General features: G+C 37.8%; 1 protein-coding gene across 2 annotated transcripts in view; it reads left to right on the plus strand.

Annotated features, from left to right (window-relative positions):
• Nucleotides 1-23970, plus strand: part of EYS (eyes shut homolog) — a 1930870-nt gene that overhangs the window by 1851508 nt on the left and 55392 nt on the right. For both annotated transcript variants that reach the window (XM_030928557.1, XM_030928558.1), the window contains exons 35-37: nt 1965-2131; nt 2927-3071; nt 16582-16756. In XM_030928557.1, coding sequence (XP_030784417.1) covers nt 1965-2131; nt 2927-3071; nt 16582-16756 — 487 coding nt within the window. The remainder of the gene's footprint in view (nt 1-1964; nt 2132-2926; nt 3072-16581; nt 16757-23970) is intronic.

A 23970-nucleotide genomic window follows, 5' to 3' on the forward strand; every position in this document is an offset into this window, starting at 1 on the left:
CTGTATCCTCTTTTTTCATCTAACAAGCTCTTGGTTGTCCTTTTCTAGGTGAGCTCAGAAACAAACTCAAAAATCACCTTTTTGCTTTCCTAACCCTCCTCCTCACCTTGTCTTAATGACTGCCCCCATTTGTTTCTACTCTGCTCTTCAGTGGAATATGGAACTCCTATCTCCTCCTCACCAGGCCATCAAGGACCTAAGGATAATAATGATGCTCCTGGCATGAAATGGGCTCTCAAGGAGAGCACAAGACAGAAAGGAAAGAAGGATATAGCTGAAACGAATACGCCCTCCCACTACCTTACAGTTCAACTGGCACAATACTGGCGCCATTGCAATAACCTGGACAATTTGAAAGACAATTCAGATCCCCTCCAGAAGCTCTCAGAAAAATTTCCATCCGCAACCCACAGAAAAATCTCATGTTTCCTCCTCCACCCCTCCCAATTTCTTCTATATCCCAACAGCTGCCTGAAAGACTGTCTCCAATCTCTAGTAATGGTTTTTCTCCTTTCTGCCTTTCTAACTGCCTTCCTGAATCTATGTTTTCTCCGGAAACATTGAGCTTTCCATTTTAAATATACAACCCAGCTAACCTGATGCAGCATTGCAGGTGGGAAGAAATCACCAGAATGACAGGAAGTAAGAAAGAGACTTGCCTTAAGTTCCCAATGTACTTGGTCAATGGTAGCCCACTTAATACAGTTGCTCTTAACCATGACTGTATATTAGACTCACCTAGAGAGTTTTCAAAAGTAACCCCGCTCAGGGCCCATGGCAGAACCTTTAGAAAAGCAGAGGCAGCGTTCAAGTATCTCTAAATAATATTTCTGTCTTCCACTTTCCATTGCCTCAGGAAGCCCACCTCTCCACCCTATCTGGAAACCTACATCTCTGCAGCTCTTTCTCTCCTTTACCCTGATCAAAGTAACAATAGAAGCCCAGTCAACAGACAAAGCATCATTCCTATAAATGCAGATGGAGGAGTCTGTGCATACTCATAATAAATTTTTTCTATGTCAAGGACTCAGTTCAGCTTTTTCCCCCATGCTTAAACCTTTTACTTCTAGGGGGTTCTTATGTCCTTCCTCTAAGCAGAAGTCTTTGCCTCAGTTTCCTGACTGCTAGCCTCAGTATTGAATTCTTCTTTTGCCCCACCCACTAACATACCTTTCAGAAGCTCAGTGACATATTTGGGTCCCTGCTTCCTGTAAACAGATCTCTTGCTATATACCGACTGATCATATAGGCTTCTTAATACCACCAAGGATACTGCTAGCATCTTCCCCTAAGTGATTAATGCTGGGTCTCTCCCAACCACTTCCCTTGTCTCATGGGTCTTTAAGAACTGTCTCCTGAGTGCTCTGGGTCCTGGAACTCACTGTATTGCATGAATGGCTCTGAACTAATGGAAGGAGAGAGAGAAGAGGGAACACAGAAACAACCCACCTTTAAATGGTCATGGGGCATGGTTAAGAGCTTTTGTAATAGAATAATGATAACATATTCTGAGCAATGATAGGAATAAATTGATCTTTATACTATTCTCAAATCATAGAAAGAACTTCAAAGCTGATGCTACGTCATCTCAGCCTTTTGAATCTTGTTAGCTACCAGAGCAGTTCTACTCCATTGTGAAGTTCTCCTTATTGTAAAGTGCACACTGAATTTCAATCTGACAAAAGGAGATTTTCATCCCATTCAACTTTTTAGGTGATCATTGATCATTCCCCAGGTTGACCAGAACCCTCATGGCTTCAAAGACATAAATTCTTGGTGTTCTGTTTCTGGGGCTGGGAATAACAACAGCCAGTTGCACATATACCTAAATGCTGACAAGAGACTAAATGTGTATTATAACTTACCATACTGATCTGTAATTCAGAACCAGTCAGTAAAATAAAGCTGACGGAACTCCTGAATTTCCTCTCAATGAGCTTTCCCCATGTATCTTCTCATTCCAGGGTTGAATGGCGATGACTTCCTGGCTGTGGGCCTGCTCAATGGCAGTGTGGTTTATAGTTATAACCTGGGGTCTGGCATAGCAAGCATCAGGAGCGATCCCCTCAATCTGAGCCTTGGAGTCCACACTGTTCATCTGGGGAAGTTCTTCCAAGAGGGCTGGCTGAAGGTAAAGAATCATTCCTTTGTCTCTTCCACAAAGTGAGCACTAGTATATTGTCGGATCTGTGCTAAGGTACAGAGGTGAATAGCCCATGATGCCTACATCCACGAAGTTCACAGACTATTGTACCAACTAGGGAAATAGAGAGATGATTACAATTAAGTGGTGTGAGAACAGATAAGAGGGATTATTAACATAGATAAGGGTGAGAGAGAGGAGTCAGAAAGTGCTTCCCAGAGAAGGTGATGCTTGAGCATAACTTCAAATAGGAGTTAGGAAAGAACGCAATGGTCAGTATTAACTTAAGGAATGGTCAGTATTAGCTTAAGGAATGCAAGTAGTTCAGCATGGTTTTCAGGTCAGGAGATGGGGGAGCAAGAGAAGTGGTTAGAGACAGATAAGGTCTATATTATCAAAGGGCTTACTTAAAATAGGAAGGTGGGTACCATGTTGATTTCTAATTTTTGATAAATGACTCTGGTGGTTCTATGGAGAATTGATAGAAGAGGAGGAAGGCTAAATGGAGGGGAATCAGCAGGATGCCAGCACCTAATCTTTGAAGAACTTTGATTTTGATTGAAATGCAAAACCATGATTGCTATATTAATATATCCGTGGTAACAGACACCAGCAGAGAAGCAGAAAATTGAGTGGTATTGTGTTTTATATTTCTTCAAAATCCCTGTCTTTGTAAATTTTTCATGCCAAGTTAATGGGAAATAACAAAAGAGTATCTTAACAGTTCACCCTGGGGAATTAATTCCTTTTTAAATAGGTTTTGATTTTTTTCTCCTTTTGAAGGTAGATGATCATAAAAATAAATCCATTATCGCCCCAGGAAGACTGGTTGGTCTCAATGTCTTCAGTCAGTTTTATGTAGGTGGCTACAGTGAATATACTCCAGATCTCTTACCAAATGGAGCAGATTTTAAAAATGGTTTTCAAGGTAAGGCATGGACATTTTTTATACTATACCTACTTATTTCAAATGTTGAGGGAAAAAATATTTTAAAGAGTATACTTCTATTTCCCAAACCAGCTACATAGATTGCTTTCAGACTTGAACAAAGTTTGATTTTAATCAGAAACATTCATTTACTACTTTTTTTTTTTGAGACGGAATTTCGCTCTTATTGCCCAGGCTGGAGTTCAATGATGCAATCTTGGCTCACCACGACCTCCACCTCCCAGGTTCAAGCGAGTCTCCTGCCTCAGCCTCCCAGGTAGCTGGGATTACAGGCATGCACCACCATGCCCACCTAATTTTGTATTTTCAGAAGACAGGGTTTCTCATGTTGATCAGGCTGGTCTCAAACTCCCGACCTCAGGTGATCCACCTGCCTGGGCCTCCCAAAGTGCTGGGATTACAGGTGTGAGCCACTGCACCTGGCCTCATTTACTGTTTATTGACCACTTACTGCATATGCAATAGATGTTTAGGATGTTTTAATGGACAAATCAAAGATTTCTGCACTTATTCTAGTTGGAGAGAGGAACACTAAATGTAATTAATTATGTAGTCATATAATGCAATAAGTTCAGTGGGAAAATGGAAATCGAGAGCATGATATTAAGCAACCAGGATTATGGGTAATTGTTTATACAGGGTGCTTTTTAAAATAGGCTGAGCAGGGTAGACTTCAAAGAGTCACAGTAAAAATTGAAACTCCATCTAACTTTGGAGTTTAAAAGGCAAGAGACAGACAGCAGTTAACCCATCCATACCACCAAGGGGTAGCCCACAGAGGCCAGAGCAAGCCAAGGGGATTAAGGGGAACATTGTGTTTGGGTGAGTCACAGTCTTATTGCCACAGTCTGTCTTCCTGTGTTCAAATAGGAATACAGGCTTGGATCTTCCTTATAAAGCTGATTCATACTGTAATAGCATTCTAAAATAAAGACATGCTTTGAATTGTTATAATAATTTATTTGGTGAAAATAGACTTTTTGGTAGATCCTGGTCCCAGGGTATTTGGTCAAAGGTCTGTTCTTATGGTGTCCTCAGCCACTCAACCAGGTCCAGCCTACTCTCCATGAAAAGTAAAGGATCAAAGATAAGGATCCCTGAGAGACAAGAGCTGTCATCAAGCACCATTTCAGGCATTTGAGTTATCTACCTACTTCATTGCATTCTTTTCCCAACCTTGACTGACTTCTGCCTAAACACAAATGCAGGAGGCCATGTACTTGAAACATATAAAAGCAACACAGCTAATCCAGCATAATACAAGGTCAGGTTCTAATAAAATTATTTTGTCAAGGCTCTCAAAGAAACTTTTTCTTTGAACTTGTCATCAGTGGGATTCTCAGAAGGGTGTCTTAAAGAATAGTTTAGAGCATATTATTGTACTAACTGTAATAGAGAGTTCAATGATTTTTTTCACAGCAGGAAACAGTATGAAAAGGATTGTAAAGGCATAACAAATCAATGAGTTTTTTGAAACATTATATTCAATGAAAGGGATGGGTAAACCTATGAATGTGAAAGAAGTATATCTTCCACTAAATGAAGCAGAGACACTGGAGGGGGGTAATCAAAACCTGTTGTCTTTTATTAATAGACACAATCCTTATATAAGTACTTTAAAATGGATTATTCTTCTGTATGAGAGGCTAGTATAGCATCAAAGATAAGAGTGTGGCTTCGAGATCCCAACTTGCAAGATACATGCTAAACCTCTGCCACCTATATGGTTCATGACCTGGCCAGTCACCTAACCTCCCCCTGCCTTATCTGTAAAATGGGATAATAACAGCACTTCTTTTGCTATGTAGATCTGAGAGTGAGTTAATGGAGACAGAACACAGATTAGTGCCTGGCTTAGAGCAAGTCTTATGTGTTAGCACTGATGATGGTGCTAAAGGTGAGAGAGGCACAGCTCCAGTCACGTGTTGCTCCCCTTTCCCTGCAACACAAACAGAGGTTAACAGCACAGACTCTGAAATCAGCTTGTCTTCAGATGCAGACATTGTCACCTATTAGCTACATAACTTTTAGCCTGTTATTTAGATTTTCTGCACCTCCATTTTCTCCTCTGCAAAATAGAAATACCTACTCCATAGAGTTTTTATGGATTGATCAAGTAAGTAAAATAATTGTGTTAAGTGCTTAGCCCAGAAACCAGCATTCAATAAGGACTAAATAAATGTTAACTCATTACTCTATCCTGCTATCATAGGTTTCAATATTTGCACATTTGTTGAAGTCTAATGCTTCCTGGTTTCCTTTGATGTTGTTTTCTCCATTCTATTAGGAATTTTTCTTCGTATCTTAAGGATGAGAACAAAAAGAGGTTTTCATCAAGACCTGTCATTTTCTCCTTAAGTGTGCCAATGAGCCTGAGATAGCACACACATAGCTGGCCCTTTCTCTGACAGAAACACTAAGATTGCACACTCCTGGAAGTATGTCAACTGCCACAGTCCTTAGTGAGGATGGGAATCTTGGGCGAGTCTTCTTGGGAATTGCCACTTATGCCACAGTCTTATAGAAAATTCAGGACCTTGAGATCCCCTAATTTTATCATTCATCTCTTGGATCCTCTCTTAATGTCTGCCTTCCCTCCACTCTAAACTAGCATTTACTATTTATTATAAATCATGCCATATTGTTACCATTCTACCATGACAACCAAATTGCAACTGTACCATAAATCCATGGTTCCCAAAGCTGATCTCTACTGGTTCTGAAGAATAATATAACTTCTTAAAAATACAGATTTCTGAAGCCTACCCAAGAACTATTGAATTGAAATCTTTACAGTGGGTTCTAAAAATTTGCATTTTAACAAGCCTCCCAGATTTGGAAGCCACCACATATTTTTTAAATTATCTCACTCTTTTTTTTTTTACTTTAAGTTCTAGGATACAGGTACAGAATGTACAGGTTTGTTACATAGGTATACATGTGTCATGGTGGTTTGCTACACTCATCAACCTATCATCTAGGTTTTAAGCCCTGCATGCATTAGGTATTTGTCCTAAAGCTCTCCCTCCCCTTGCCCCCCACCCCTCGACAGGCCCTGGTGTGTGATGTTCCCCTCCCTGTGTCCATGTGTTCTCATTGTTCAGCTCCCACTTATGAGCGAGAACATGAGGTGTTTTATTTTCTGTTCCTGTGTTAGTTTGCTGAGAATGATGTGGAAGCCACCACATTAATTAATCATAATGATGCAAAGCAAATGGAATTTTCTGAATTTAATAATTAGAGTAAAGATATCACATTTGTCCTTAGAATTACAATTAAATCATGCAATAAAATATTATCTGATCTAGGCTTTAACATTTTTATAAACTCTTACTTTTTTTTTTTTTTTTAGACAGAGTCTCGCTCTGTCATCAAGGCTGGAGTACAGTGGTGCCATATCAGCTCACTGCAACCTCCATCTCCAGGGCTCAATCAGTCCTCCCACCTTAGCCTCCCATGTAGCTGAGCCACCAAACCCAGCTAACATATCCTTACAAAGCTGATTTATCTTGTAGTAGAGTTATAAAATACATGCTTTAAATTGTTATAACAATTCATTTGGTGAAAATAACTTTTCAGTAGATCCTAGTGTCAGGGTACTTGGTCAAAGGTCTGTTTTTATGGTGTTCTCAGCCATTCAACCAGGTCTGGCCTACTCTCCATGAACTTGAGAACTGCATCATCACACCAGCTAATTTTTGCATTTTTAGTAGAGACAGGGTTTTTCCAGATTGCCCAGGATGGTCTCGAAATCCTGGGTTCAAGCCATCCACCTGCCTCGGCCTCCCAAACTGCTGGAATTGCAGGCTTGAGCCACTGCACACAGCCGATTCCTATAAACTCTTGATAAATAACTCTAATCCAAAGTTCGTGATCTGAAATACAAATCCTTACTGATAATAAAGCCCATTTGTTTGTGTTCTAAAAAATGGCTTATAATGAACCATTATTTTTTCTATGACCTTTAATGCTCATAAAGGTATTAACCACCTTAAATAATCTACATCTGCCAAATACACTGTGCCTTACTGTTTTATCTGCCCTAATAAGAGCAGTTCTCCTCTTCTCTGCTTTCCAAAGTTGCATCTGCGACAAAGCTGCAGAGTTCTCAGAGTGAGGCTCATGAATGGTGGTCTCAGACTGGGCACAGAATGAAGGAAGAAAAGAAGATATGGACTGATAACAGATCTCCAGCACCTAGAATGGTGCTTTCACACAGTACATGCTTGTGACATGTTGTTACCACCAGATCTTTCTCAGACCCTCTTACAGCTATGCATGACCATGTGCCTGAGTTCTGGCCAGTGAGATGTCAGCAGGTGTAATAGTTGCTACTTCCAGGCCTTACCTATGAAAATCTTCTGAATAGTCCTGTACTGTTTGCCAACCCACCTCGATGCCAACCCTAACCATCCTTTGGACTTTACATGAACAGGAAATAAGCTTCTAGTGTTACAGCAACTAGTGCTTATTGATATGAAGGTTATTAAATATTTACTACTCAACTGAATAGAGTGGACATGAGATTCATTAACAACCTGTAAAGGAGAGTTATTCTCATCTAAAAATAGCCAACACTGTCAGTACTTTCAGTTTCTTGCGAGTTCAATTTTTTTCTCTCTCCTTTTTTTAACCATATGAGATTCTTCAAACAAGAGCCCATACGGGAAAATGTAGTTAGTTTACTGCTGTTAAAAAAAAAAAAAAAAAAAAAAAAAAAGCTATCACTTATTTGGTACCTAATCAGTCTAATTTTCAATATACACATGGCTCATGGGTCCATATCACATACAGGATATATGTATTATGTACTGAATGTTTGTCTCACAGTACTACACCAAGCAGATTATATTTTATCTACTATATTAATAATAAAATAATATATATTCCACAAATGTCTTCCAGTTTAATCACTCCAATTGCTTAAAAAACATGATATGTTAACTGACATGAAGCATTTCTCTGTAAAATAAATGCATTTCGCTATTTGTATTGGCTAAATGTTTCTCTAAATATAGCATTGACACATTTTTAGCGAAAAACATATTTCAATAGTTCCTTATAACAAAAACATTTTATTTACCCATATAAAAAGAAACCGTTTAAAATGAACACTTCCAGACATTAAGTTATAGTAATTTAACAAAGTATTCTTGTGTATGATTATAAAAAAATTAAAAATCCAGTATTAGCATCCAATAATTTTTGCTAAGAAGAAATCTGCAATTTTATGACGTAGAAATAGAAGATACCTGAGACAGTGTGATAGAGGGTGGAATGGTAGCATGGAACCCAGGACCTACTAATTTATAGGCATTGTACAGATAGTTTATTTATATTATTTATTTCTCCTAACTCATGAAATAGCTACTTTTGTCCCTATTTTAATGGTAAAAAGATTAGCTTCAGTTAGACTTTGCATTATGTAGCCATTGTGTGGGAGAGATCATATCTGAACTCAGACTTACCTGACTCTGTCATCTACTTATACTTTTGCTTTCTGCAAAGTGCATTTCACTCTGTAAAAGGCATGGGAAGTCATGCTTTGTTAATTGAGCTAGTTGGTTATTCATTTGTAAAGCATCTAGCATTCATTCATTTCTTCAGTCAGTACAGTATTTTGGTCATGGCCTATGTGTGTGTGTAATAGTAAATGGCAACACTTGGAGGAGAACAAAGATTAAGCCTGAGGAAAAATAATCACTGCTCTCTCATAAGGAGAAAATATTGATGCATGCAGAGAATGGTGCTTGTCAGTAAAAATGCCAGTGAAAACTAAGTTGGAAAGTATATTCTCTACCTTCCATAACTGAACCCATTTTTTTTTTCCACCATGAGAAAGTACCTCATGCTTTTAGTTTCTGAAAACGTTTTGAGAGATCATTCCAAAATGGCAGAATAGGAATAGCTCCAGTCAACAGCTCCTAGTGTGAGTGATGCAGAATACGGGTGATTTCTGCATTTCCAACTGAGGTACCAGGTTCATCTCACTGGGACTTGTTGAACAGTGGGTGCAGCCCACAGAGTGTGAGTCGAAGCAGGGCAGGGCATCGCCTCACCCGGGAAGTGCAAGGGGTGGGGGAATTACCTTTCCTAGCCAAGGGACACCGTGATAGATGGTATCTAGAAACTCGGGACACTTCTGCCCTAATACTGCGCTTTTCCAACAGTCTTAGCAAATGGCAAACCAGGAGATTATATCCGGTGCCTGGCTCAGAGGGTCCCACGCCCACGGATCCTTGCTCACTGCTAGTACAGCAGTCTGAGATGGAACTGCAAGGCGGCAGCAAGGCTGGAGGAGGGGCGTCCGCTATTGCTAAGGCTTGACTAGGTAAACAAAGCTGCCAGGAAGCTTGAACTGGGTGGAGCCCACCGCAGCTCAAGGAAGTCTGCCTGCCTCTGTAGACTCCACCTCTTGGGGCAGGGCATAGCTGAAAAAAAGGCAGCAGAAACTTCTGCAGACTTAAACATCTCTATCTGACAGCTTTGAAGAGAGAGTGGTTCTCCCAGCACGGAGTTTGATATCTGAGAATAGACAGACTGCCTCCTCAACTGAGTCCCTGACCACCGAGCAGCCTAACTGGGAGAGACCTCCCAGTAGAGGTGAACTGACACCTCATACAGCTGGGTGCCCCTCTGAGACAAAGCTTCCAGATGAAGGATTAGGCATCAACATTTACTGTTCTGCAATATTTGCTGTTCTGCAGTCTCCACTGGTGATACACAGGCAAATAGGGTCTGGAGTGGACCTCCAGCAAACTCCAACAGACCTGCAGCTGAGGGTCCTGTTAGAAGGAAAACAAACAGAAAGAAATAGCATCAACACCAACAAAAAGAACATCCACACCAAAACCCCATCTGTAGGTCACCATCATCAAAGACCAAAGGTAGGTAAAACCACAAAGATAGGGAGAAACCAGAGCAGAAAAACTGAAAATTCTAAAAATCAGAGTGCCTCTTCTCCTCCAAAGGAGAGCAGCTCCTCGCCAGCAACGGAACAAAGCTGGACAGAGAATGATTTTGACGAGTTGACAGAAGTATGCTTCAGAAGATCGGTAATAATAAACTTCTCCAAGCTAAAGAAGGATGTTCGAACTCATCACAGAGAAGCTAAAAACCTTGAAAAAAGATTAGACAAATGGCTAACTAGAATAAACAGCATAGAGAAGACCTTAAATGACTTGATGGAGCTGAAAACCATGGCACGAGAACTACGTGATGCATGCACAACCTTCAGTAGCTGATTCGATCAAGTGGAAGAAAGGTTATCAGTGATTGAAGATCAAATGAATGAAATGAAGCAAGAAGAGAAGTTTAGACAAAAAAGACTAAAAAGAAATGAACAAAGCCTCCAAGAAATATGGGACTATGTGAAAAGACCAAATCTACGTCTGTTTTGTGTACCTGAAAGTGACGGGGAGAATGGAACCAAGCTGGAAAACACTCTTCAGGATATTTTTTAGGAGAACATCCCCAACATAGCAAGGCGGGCCAACATTCAAATTCAGGAAATACAGACACGCCACAAAGATACTCCTCGAGAAGAGCAACCCCAAAACACATAACTGTCAGATTCTCTAAGGTTGAAATGACGGAAGAAATGTTAAGGGCAGTCAGAAAGGTTGGGTTACCCACAAAGGGAGGCCCATTAGACTAACAGCAGATCTCTCAGCAGAAACTCTACAAGCCAGAAGACAGTGGGGGCCAATATTCAACATTCTTAAAGGAAAGAATTTTCAACCCAGAATTTCATATCCAGCCAAACTAAGCTTCATAAGCAATGGAGAAATAAAATCCTTTACAGACAATCAAATGCTGAAAGATTTTGTCATCACCAGGCCTGCCCTACAAGAGCTCCTGAAGGAAGCACTAAACGTGGAAAGGAACAACTGGTACCAGTCACTGCAAAAATATGCCAAATTGTAAAGACCATCGATGCTATGAAGAAACTGCATCAATGAACAGGCAAAATAACCAGCTGACATCATAATGACAGGATCAAATTCACACATAACAATATTAACCTTAAATGTAAATGGGCTAAATGCCCCAATTAAAAGACACAGACTGGCAAATTGAATAGAGTCAAGACCCATCAGTGTGCTGTATTCAGGAGACCCATCTCATGTGCAGAGACACACATAGGCCCAAAATAAAAGGATGGAGGAAGATCTACCACACAAATGGAAAACAACAAAAAAGCAGAGGTTGTAATCCTAATCTCTGATAAAACAGACTTTAAACCAACAAAGTAGTAAAGGGATCAATTCAACAAGAAGAGCTAACTATCTTAAATATATATGCACCCAATACAGGAGCACCCAGATTCATAAAGCAAGTCCTTAGAGACATACAAAGAGACTTAGACTCCCACACAATAACAATGGAAGACTTTAACACCCCACTGTCAACATTAGACAGATCAATGAGACAGAAGGTTAACAAGGATATCAAGGACTTGAACTCAGCTCTGCACCAAGAGGACCTAACAGACTTCTACAGAGCTCTCTATCCCAAATCAACAGAATGTACATTCTTCTCAGCACCACATCGCCCTTATTCCAAAATTGACCACACAGTTGGAAGTAAAGCACTCCTCAGCAAATGTAAAAGAACAGAAATTAAAACAAACTGTCTCTCAGACCACAGTGAAATCAAATTAGAACTCAGGATTAAGAAACCCACTCAGAACTGCACAACTACATAGAAACTGAACAGCCTGCTCCTGAATGACTACTGGGTATGTAACGAAATGAAGGCAAAAATAAAGATGCTCTTTGAAATCAATGAGAACAAAGACACAACATTCCAGAATCTCTCTGACACATTTAAAGCAGCGTGTAGAGGGAAATTTATAGCACTAAATGTCCACAAGAGAAAGCAGGAAAGATCTAAAATAGACACCCTAACAACACAATTAAAAGAACTAGAGAAGCAAGAGCAAACACATTCAAACTCTAGCAAAAGAAATAACTAAGATCAGAGCAGAACTGAAGGAGATAGAGACACAAAAACCCCTTCAAAAAATCAATGAATCCAGGAGCTGGTTTTTTGAAAAGATCAACAAAATGGATAGACCACTAGCAAGCCTAATACAGAATAAAAGAGAGAAGAATCAAATAGACACAATAAAAATTTTAAAGGGGATATCACCACAGAAATACAAACTACAATCAGAGAATACTATAAACACCTCTCCACAAATAAACTAGAAAATCTAGAAGAAATGGATAAATTCCTGGACATAAAAACCCTCCCAAGACTAAACCAGGAAGAATTTGAATCACTGAATAGACCGATAGCAGGCTCTGAAATTGAGGCAATAATTAATAGCCTACCAACCAAAAAAGTCCAGGACCAGATGAAATCACAGCTGAATTCTACCATAGGTAAAAAGAGGAGCTGGTACTATTCCTTCTGAAACTATTCCAATCAATAGAAAAAGAGGGAATCCTCCCTAACTCATTTTATGAGGACAGCATCATTCTGATACCAAAGCCTGGTGGAGACACAACAAAAAGAATTTTAGACCAATATCCCTGACGAACATTGATGCAAAAATCCTCAATAAAATACTGGCAAACCAAATCCAGCAGCATATCAGAAAGCTTATCCACGATGATCAAGTCAGCTTCATCCCTGGAATGTAAGGCTGGTTAAACATATGCAAACCAGTAAATGTAATCCATCATATAAACAGAACCACAGACAAAACCCACATGATTATCTCAATAGATGCAGAAAAGGCCTTCGACAATGTTCAACACCCCTTCATGCTAAAAACTCTCAATAAGCTAGGTATTGATGGGATGTATCTCAAAATAATAAGAGCTATTTATGACAAACCCACAGCCAATATCATACTGAATGGGCAAAAACTGGAAGCATTCCCTTTGAAAACTGGCACAAGACAGGGATGCCCTCTCTCACCACTCCTATTCAACATAGTGTTGGAAGTTCTGGCCAGGGCAATCAGGTAGGAGAAAGAAATAAAGGGTATTCAATTAGGAAAAGAGGACATCAGATTGTCCCTGTTTGCAGATGACATGATTTAGAAAACCCCATCATCTCAGCCCAAAATCTCCTTAAGCTGATAAGCAACTCCAGCAAACTCTCAAGATACAAAATTAATGTGCAAAAGTCACAAGCATTCCTATACACCAATAACACACAGAGAGCCAAATCATGATTGAATTCCCATTCACAATTGCTTCAAAGAGAACAAAATACCTAGAAATCCAACTTACAAGGGATGTGAAGGACCTCTTCAAGGAGAACTACAAACCACTGATCAAGGAAATAAGAGAGGACACAATCAAATGGAAGAACGTTCCATGCTCATGGACAGGAAGAATCAATATCGTGAAAATGACCATACTGCCCAAGGTAATTTATAGATTCTGTGTCATCCCCGTCAAGTTACCAATGACTTTCTTCAAAGAATTTGAAAAAACTACTTTAAAGTTCATATGGAACCAAAAAAGAGCCCGCATTGCCAAAACAATCCTAAGTCAAAAGAACAAAGCTGGAGGCATCATGCTACCTGACTTCAAACTATACTACAAGGCTACAGTAACCAAGACAGCATGGTACTGGTACCAAAACAGAGATATAGACCAATGAATAGAATAGAGCCCTTGAAAATGATAGCACATCTCTATAACCATCTGATCTTTGACAAATCTGACAAAAACAAGAAATGGGGAAAGGATTCCCTATTTAATAAATGGTGCTGGGAAAACTGGCTAGCCACATGTAGAAAGCTGAAACTGGATCCCTTCCTAACACCTTATACAAAAAATAATTCAAGATGGATTAAAGACTTAAATGCTAGACCTAAAACCATAAAAACCCTAGAAGAAAATCTAGGCAATACCATTCAGGACATAGGCATGGGCAAAGATTTCATGACTAAAACACCAAAAGCAATTGCAACAAAAGCCAAAATAGACAAATGGGATCTAATTCAATTAAAGAGCTTCTGCATGACAAAAGAAACTACCATCAGAGTGAACAGGCAACCTACAGAATGGGAGAAAATTTTTACAATCTACCCATCTGACAAAGGGCTAATATCCAGACTCTACAAAGAACTTAAACAAATTTACAAGAAAAAATCAAACAACCCCATCAAAAAGTTGTCAAAGGATATGAACAGACATTTCTCAAAAGAAGACATTTATGCAGCCAACAGATACATGAAAAATGCTCATCATCACTGGCCATCAGAGAAATGCAAATCAAAACCACAGTGAGATACCATCTCACACCAGTTAGAATGGTGATCATTAAAAAGTCAGGAAACAACAGGTTCTGGAGAGGATGTGGAGAAATAGGAACACTTTTACACTGTTGGTGGGAGTGTAAACTTGTTCAACCATTGTGGAAGACAGTGGGGGATTCCTCAAGGATCTAGAACTAGAAATACTATTTGACCCAGTGATCCCATTACTGGGTATATACCCAAAGGATTATAAATCATAAAATACTATAAAGACACAGGCACATCTATGTTTATTGGCACTATTCACAATAGCAAAGCTTGGAACCAATCCAAATGTCCAACAATGATAGGCTGGATTAAGAAAATCTGGCACATATACACCATGGAATACTATGCAGCCATAAAAAAGAATGAGTTCATGGTCCTTTGTAGGGACATGGATGAAGCTGGAAACCATCATTCTGAGCATACTACTGCAAGGACAGAAAACCAAACACTGCATGTTCTCACTCATAGGTGGGAATTGAACAATGAGAAAACTTGGACACAGGGTGGGGAGCATCACACACTGGGACCTGTCATGGGGTTGGGGGAGGGGGAAGGGATAGCATCAGGAGGAATACCTAATGTAAATGACGAGTTGATGGGTGCAGCACACCAACATGGCACATGTATACATATGTAACAAACCTGCACGTTGTGCACATGTACCCTAGAACTGAAGTATAACAACGACAAAAAATAAAGCCTTTTATGCCCCCCAAAAAAGTTTTGAAAATAAAATTTAATCTTGCCTTTCTTTAATCATTTTAAAGACCTTATTTCTAGTTGATGTTCCTATTTATTTGAAAGAACTTTGCAAATAAACTCTAAATAACTGGTAAAGGAGATGAGTAAATTACATTTCAGGATTTCAAACACTTTCATTTCAAATTCTTCACTGAATTGCCCGTTTTATTTATATGTACTTATCTAATCTCGGGGTAGAAAAGTTCTTTCTTTTTTGTTTTGTTTCATTTTTGAAATTGAGTCTCGCTGTGTCACCCAGGCTGGAGTGTAGTGGCGCTATCTCGGCTCACTGCAAGCTCCTCCTCTGGGCTTCACGCCATTCCCCTGCCTGAGAGTCCCGAGTAGCTGGGACTATAGGCGCCCGCCACCACACCCGGCTAATTGTTTGTATTTTTAATAGAAATGTGGTTTCACCGTGTTAGCCAGGGTGGTCTCAATCTCCTGACCTCCTGATCCGCCTGCCTCAGCCTCCCAAAGTGCTGGGATTACAGGTGTGAGCCATCGCGCCCGACCGAAAAGTTCTTTCTAAAGATGTGTACAAAGGCAAAATCTCTGAAAGAAAAAAGAGAAAAATAGCAAAATTGGGTGGTAAATATTAAACTGGAGAAAGTTTATGTACCAAATATCACAAATAGCTAATGTCCTCATTATATAAGGAGACTCTCTTTATATATTATAAATACAAATTATAATATAATTATGAAAGACCAATACATTTGTTAAAAGATTTTTGATACCCAACTAAAAACAGGAAAATAGTATTTTATTAGCTATTGCATGTAAAAATGAAATGGAATGGTCATCCCATGCATGGTAGTGCCTGTGAAGAAGGGGATATCCCAGTCTCCTGAGTCCAGTTGTGAAAAATATCTATGGGGAGACACTTAGGCATACTTCAAAGCATCTATATCTTTTCCCCTAGTAATTCTCCTTCTAGAAATATGTACTAGAAAATAATTTTAAACTGGACAAAGATATACACATAAGATATTCATTACAACTTTATTTCTAATAGCAAACATATAAATGAGTTGATAATATAATAATTATAGGTTTATTAAATATATTTTGATATAAGGAAATATGCCATCACTTAAAAATAGTTAATGCTACAAGAAAAATGTTAATATTATTTATGATATTCAACTGTTTGGTATAATATTATATTTTCTACAGCTTAGTGCAGATTGCATTTTTGTTTAAAAGAAAATATGACTAAGCATAGAAAAAATACCACACACACACACACACATACACCCCAAAATGTTAATAGTTGTCTGCTGTGGGGTGATACCATGAATGACTTTTTAAAAAACATTTTTCTCTGTGCATTTCTGTATTCTTATATTTCTTTTAAAGTTTACATGTATTACTTTATTTTGAAAAACTTTTACTTTAAAAATGAAAAATAACTTTCTTCTTGTTTTATCTATTTCTTCTGTTTGTTAACATGAAGTGTTTTTGCATTTCTTCAAGGTTGTATTTTCACTCTTCAAGTTCGCACTGAGAAGGATGGCCATTTCAGAGGACTAGGAAATCCCGAGGGCCACCCAAATGCTGGACGCAGTGTTGGCCAGTGTCATGCTTCTCCCTGCAGTTTAATGAAATGTGGCAACGGTGGGACATGCATAGAGAGTGGAACTAGTGTTTAGTAAGTATAACATTATTAGGAATGAAAGTAGCAGGTTGTGCTCTAAATGGTACTCCACTCTAACTGGCAATCCACTTGTACAAACTAGGAACACAAACAGATGCACGTATTTAAAATGTTCTTATGTAGACTTGTTACATGATGGGAGGACAGGTGAAAGCAACTACAAATAGGATCAGCACAGCATTTATGCCATCTTAGTTCTGTTAAACAATGACAATGAATCACTACATCTCATTCCAGACACCATGAAAAATATCTCTTAAATCCATACTATTGAGAGAGTAGAGAGAAATGTTAACCACACAAAGGCTTACACACTAGGATTTGCTTTCATATGTAGGTTTGAGCCCCTTTATAAAGGGCAATAGTAAAGCTACACAATTTGACTTCTGAACTACTTTAGTATGAAACCAACATGGACCCATTGAGTGAGGAGGAAAAAAGAAAGGAGAATGTTTTTATATTAATTACTCCTTTTGCTGAGCATCTCATCTATGCAAAAGTAGTATATGAGGGGTTCTGGGAATATGCTAAAGAAAGTGGAAGTAAGCACTCTGTCATTCAATTTCTTACACTCTAGCTACTCATAAATTTCTTATGTCTCATACACGTATAAGACAGCTAAAGAGAGATTTGTCAAAATGCTCCCCACAGGACGCATGAGAAGACTTAATGCACTTCACCAGGAACACTGGCTCCCTGCAAAGCAGCTGGGAAAGTGGAGTGTCAGAGTTTCTCCTGAAGGACAGAGTCTATCTACCATGAAGAAAGTGTAGTTTTAAAAGACATGAGTGAATCTCTTATTCACTCTAAACAAATTCCTTCCACCTCCTCGCTAGAAAATGATGAAAAGCAAAGCTCAAATGACTGATAGTCACAGTAAAATTTTTGGAGAAAAAAAAATGTATAGTTTGACTCAGCCCATGGAATTACTGAGGACAAAATCTAAGGCTTGGGATGCCACCATCACAGAGCAATAATTTTTGGCATTAGCTTTACCACTATAATTTTATCATTACTTCTCTACAATTTTTAATGAAACCTTTAGCTTGCTTTACGAAGTATGCACTCTAATTTGCTCTACAGCTAAATTTAATTAGGAGTACACGTTTACTTCACTTTACCTAAAGAGTTGTAGTCATTCTTCAGATGTTACTACTAAGTATTTTTGTTATTTTTTGACGTGATAATAAACAGGGATCTAGAAAGTAGCAGTAGGAAAGCATATGAAGTTGAAGGTGAAGGTGGGAAATCCATCCCCACCCTATGTTATTCCATGTGGACCAAACAGCCTAACAGTTTGAACCTAAGAACCATATATATTTATCTTGGAATATATAGTACCAAGTATAGATAGGTACTTAGAACCATTTGCAGATTATTTTGATTAATATAGAAATTTTACTGAGTTCTGATATTAAACATAATACCTTACAATTGCACAGGACTTTGTGGGTAACAAAGCATTTTTTATATATTATTTCCATTGGTCCTCACCAAAACCCTCTAAATTACTCAAGGCCAGTATCCTAATTCCAATTTTATACAGGGAAAATAAGCCCCAGAGACTGTGAGTAATTCGAGAGGATGTATGCACACCCTGTGAGTAGTACAGCAGGACTCAAAATCAGATCTTCCATTTCCTGGGTCAAGATTCTCTACAGAATCTAAATAGCAAGAAATGAACTTAAAAGCAGCGAATAATTTTAATGAGGTAACAAAAGTGTTAAGTAGCTATTTACTGATTGTAACCTGTTCACCTTAATTTTTTAAAATGACATTGAAATTATCTTCAATTGGTACTTTGTATTTTCTCCAAATTGAAAATACCTTTCTTCATAACACATATCCTGGGGATTTCATAGATTGCCGTGTGGGTGGAAAGCAGTATCTCAAACACGAGGGCCTAAATTTGAATAATAAATAGACTTAAGCGATAATGTACAGGGGGAATGATACATCTGACAAATTTCCTTACAGGATTCTAAAAATTTTTCTTATCAAAATTGTGACCAGTTTTGGGATCCTCTTATTGACCTAATTACAAAATAATTACTAACTATAAAGATTTACTGCAGAGCCAGAAGTAGTTCTTGTGACCATCATTTAATAACATTAAATTTACAGATCCCCAAACTTAAAACAGGTGAATTTTATGGTAAGTAAATTATACCTCAATAAACTGTTCAAAAATATTAAGTCTCCCATTCATAGACATTCAGATCCAGTGGCAGCAGCAGTTTAAAGAATTTTATTCCTTTTGACAGTTTTAAACAATTCTTTTCTAATCTCAGTATAAGAATACCTCCTTTAAAGAAAGAAAATATTGTGCTTTGTAATATACTTTTCAAAAGTGTTTAAGAAGTTTATTTCTGTCCTTATCCTAGTTACAGATTCTTAATTTTATATGACTCTACACTTTATTTTTCAACTGAAGCAGGGTAATATTAAATTGAATTTCTAGGTAACCTTATAGACAGCTTAAAGCTAAAGTTTAATCTTTTCCTGAAAAATAACTAACACACCTTATGAAATATTTCTTAAATGCTCAAGAGGCAAGTACCAACACAGAAGCACCAATTTTATGGTGCTTAGAATCAATTGTAAAAGCAAAACCTCAAAGCTGATCAAAGTGTCTTAACAATGAACAGTTTAATGTTATAAATTTAAAACAACTCAAAATGCTCCCGTTAGCTCCCTTCCTCTTAGCTGGCATAGGAGGCATTGTTTGGGTACATAAGGGAAAGTCTTATTCCAAGTAAAGAGTGAGGTGGGGTCCGATAAGGTTTCCAGTATGTTCAGGGCCCTGGTAAAGTGATGAAAACCCTTCTCTCCTGCTCCGAGTTCATCATCACACACAGATCCATCTGTGTTCTAATGGAATTTCTCAAATGTGAGTATCATAAGGCAGAGTTCATTTCAGGCCTTTATGCTCCTGGGATGAGTTCTGGTACAACAAATAAATGGAAAACTATTTCTGTTCTTAGTAGCCAAGGATAAAAAAGAAAAAAGGTTACATCAAAACGAAAGTTTTAAGTAAAAAAAAAAAAAAAAAAAAAATGGGTTTAGTTCTTAGTCCTATGTGTGTATGTGCTTGGTAAGTGTCTTTTTGTTTGTTTTTGACATAAATAAAATGCTTTAATGAAATGGCTGATTCCAAACCAAAAATGTTTAGTGAGAAGAAAGATATTATTTTACATTTTTGCCAATCTCTTCCACCATGTCTAGCTTAATAGGTGTTTTTAAGCAAGTTTTATTTTATTTAAGTTGTACTTTTTTCCTTTATTTTCTTAATTGACAAATAAAAATTGGATATATTTATCATGTAGAACATGATGTTTCAAAATATGTATACATCATGGAATGGCTCAAATGAGCTAATTAACATATGCATTACCTCACATATTTATAATTTTTTCTGATTGGAATATTTAAAATCTACTCTCAGCAATTTTCAAAATACAAGACGTTGCTACTAACCATAGTCACAATGTTGTACAGTAACCTGTGACTGAGGACAATATACAGATGTGTCCCTTTAAGGAAAACACAGTGTAGCCCTGGCACCATGGCTCACACCTGTAATTCCAGCACTTTGGGAGGCCAAGATGCGTGGATCACCTGAGGTCAGGAGTTCAGGTCCAGCCTGACTGACATGGCAAAACCCCATCTCTACTAAAAATACAAAAATTAGCCAGTATGGTGGTGGGTGAGCTATAATCCCAGCTACTTGAGGGGCTGAGGCAGGAGAATCACTTGAACCTGGGAGGCAGAGGGTGCAGAGAACTGAGGTCGCAACACTGTACTCCAGCCTGGACGACAAGAGGGAAAGGCCATCTAAAAAAAAAAAGAAAAGCAGTGTAGGGAAAACAAAGTTACAAAAACAAGTTAGATGTTAAAATGAGTGGCTCAGACAATAAGTACAATAGTAGTTAGAAGAATGTGGTTGTAAAAATGTAAAATGCACCAAGGATTAATATTAAGTTCATAAATGAGGCTTATTTACAACATAAATCTATTAGTGATCACAAAATCTCATTGATTCAGGATTTTCTAATTATTTTTGGTCTTAGAACTGCCTTTGAGCATCAGGTTAAAGCTAAAAACCCTTTCTCCTAAAAACTGAACATACTTGGAACACAAAAATGTGCTTATTATTTTAGAGGTTTACAAACCCCTAGAACCCAAAAATAGGTTCTCTAAGGTCTGCCAAAGTTCCCAAATTAAGCATCCTTTCCCCAGACTGTCTTCTTTTATATATTTTGTCCAACAATGCTTAATTCAGTCTTCTATTACTCCTCAACTGGACACGTAATTGTTTTCCAACTGGTGACCTGTTCCCTAAACACTCCTAATCTTAATCCAGATCTTCCTAAAATCCTCTTTGCTCTTAATCATTTTGCTGCTCAAAATGTTTCCTGGTTTTCCATTGCCAATGCAGCAAAATGTAAATTTTTAATCTGTTGTCAAGCTATGCCTGACTGTTATCAACCCGCCTCTTCCTGCTATTCTTTTTCTCTCTGCAGAGCAAACAAATTAATTGTACTACTCTATCCCGCCTTCCAAGAAACACTCTCTCCTTACCAAGCAATCAGCTGTGTTTCTTATGAAGCTATGGCCAGCTTGGTAACTCATTACCTTGTACTAGTTCTCCTTTTTTCCTCCTCCCTTTGCTTCTCTCTCACTGTTACTTCCTTGAAAGAGTATTCCTTACTTCCTTGGAATTGCCCTTAACTCTGTCTTCCAGAGATTCCAATTTTAGATAGATAATTTTTCTCACCTATGAGGTTGGCAAAAAGCTAAAAATATGACTAATCTAGTAGTGAGGCTATAGAGAAGTAGACACTATTATGTATTAGAGCAACCTAATTTCTCTACTTGTTAAAACAAAGACTGGAAACTGCTCAAATGTTCATCACTAGGTATCTGGTTGAAAAAGCTAAGGAATGTTTATGTAATGGAGGACTTCATATATATATATATGGTGTACATATATATATATATATACACCTTTTATATGTTGCTATGGAGTGATCCTCAGGACTTATTAAGTGAAAAAAATCAGGGTAAAGAAACATGTAAGAAAAGGGGATAATAGATATAAACAGATATAAATACATAAACATAGATACACATACAAATAGGCTTATATTTTTCTAAGAAAAAAATGCAAGATTACACACACACAATTTATAAATGGTTATCTATAGGGTGAGGGAGAAAACAAGAAGTAGTAAAAGGATAAAAGCTAGACTTTCTAACTATAATTTGCTTTATAGTTTTTATTTGGAACCAGGTAAAATGTTTCACATGGTAAATCAAAAAAGAAAAAGACCACTCTTTGAATACTGAAGGAAAATAAAGAAATGAATAAATTCAACTGTACTTCAAGTTGGTAGCATAAACAAGCAGAAAAGATTTAGTTCAATTGATCTTGAAACACAATATGTTTACTATACAGTGGATTATGGCCTAAAACAAAAAGAACATAAAGATATTCCATTGCATTCTGTAGTCTTGATGTTAGTGGTAACATTGATATTGTTATTTTAAAACTATATATAAAAATACACAAATAACATTATATTTATATAACAGATAATTATATATAAACCAAATTAACAATTAATATTAATCATTAGGAACTAGAATTTTCAGCATGAAAGAGATCTAGGCATAAAACCGAAGAAGTAAAAATCATTCTAATCCTTAATATGAATTGGAATTAATGTATGAACACATTACTTAACTTTCTATTCAGGAGGCTGAAGACGGAGAATCACTTGAACCCGGGAGGAAGAGGCTGCAGTGACCTGAGATTGCACCATTGCACTCCAGCCTGGGCGACAGAGCAAGACTCCATCTCAAAAAAAAAAAAAGATCTTTCTTTTTAAAAAAAATTTCCCAGCTATATCTGCTAAAAAGATTTAGAAACAATAATTCAGTATCAATGAACACCTCTAGTGCCAAAATTGTCATCTCCAAATACCATTTTCCACTAAAATGAACCAAGACTTCTTGGAGACTTGTACACTCAGCTCTAGGAGAGAAAATATATAATATAAGCCTAGATATCTTTTTATGCCTGAAAGCAAGAATGTTAACAAAGACAACTATGGTTATATTAAAAGACAACAGGAGCCAACTTAAAGAGACTCCCACTGGACAAAGATGAGACATTTTCAGAAAATTATCTTTCCATAGTCAGAAAATATGAAAAACTTATTTGAAGAGTGTAGATCCTAAAATAAGCTCGCATTTTTTTGTTTCTTTATTATTTAAGCAGCTGGAAAATAAGAGTCCGAGGTAAGAATTCACTGTGGATTTTCATCAAGCCTCCCTACACTGTGGCTTAAGAGTAAACTCTTTTCTCTCATGGTTTTTTTATAGCTCAGATGTCAGTTACTTTCTACCAGACCCTTGACATCTACATAAATTGTGAAGATTCCAAAAGGAAGGTTTATGTTCTCAAGTCATCTCTAGCTCCACAGTCTTTCACCCATACTGACTATTCCATATCACAGATGCCTAAAAGCTATAATCAACTTCTTTAATTTCTATCAAATTAACAAAGCCATTTCCACTTGTTTAGATTGGTGCAGGGGGTTGGAGAGAGGTGACAAAGTTGAAGGAAAAAAGTTTATATCATGGCCACCTAAACAACTCCCAACTTGTCTTTTGGTCACCGCACCACTGCAGTAAATACATGGCAATGGGTGACAGAAGACACCCATCTTCTGTCCTTTGCTTTGCTTTTTTCCAACCGAGTCTGTAGGTTAAAACAAACCACAATTCCCTCCTGGTCTCAGGCAGTATAATTTATGATCTTATTTTGTAGTCCAGGCTCATGTTCATCCCAATGCAACCAGGTTCCACTGTCTACTCCAAGCAGCTCATGTAGTTTCCCAAAGACAGTTCTCTCCTTAATAGGAATTCTGATTCCAACTGTTAACATACTACAATGTTCAAGCTCTTACACCTGGAGAACTACAAAATAAAGCCCACAGACAACTGCCAGTATTTTCAATAGTATATAAAGAGTCATTTCATCTCATCCTTCTTAAACTCTGTGAGGTATCACCAAGGACCTAGGTGAGTGTCTCACCAGCAAAGAAAGGAAGGCCATGGGGGAATGTCAGCAGGTGGAGTGATTATTATAGCAACCTGTCCTAGTAAGCATGTTGAGTTTCAATATGCCATCACATTCCAGT

Source organism: Rhinopithecus roxellana, chromosome 4, assembly GCF_007565055.1.
Source record: "Rhinopithecus roxellana isolate Shanxi Qingling chromosome 4, ASM756505v1, whole genome shotgun sequence".
Classification (NCBI taxonomy): domain Eukaryota; kingdom Metazoa; phylum Chordata; class Mammalia; order Primates; family Cercopithecidae; genus Rhinopithecus; species Rhinopithecus roxellana.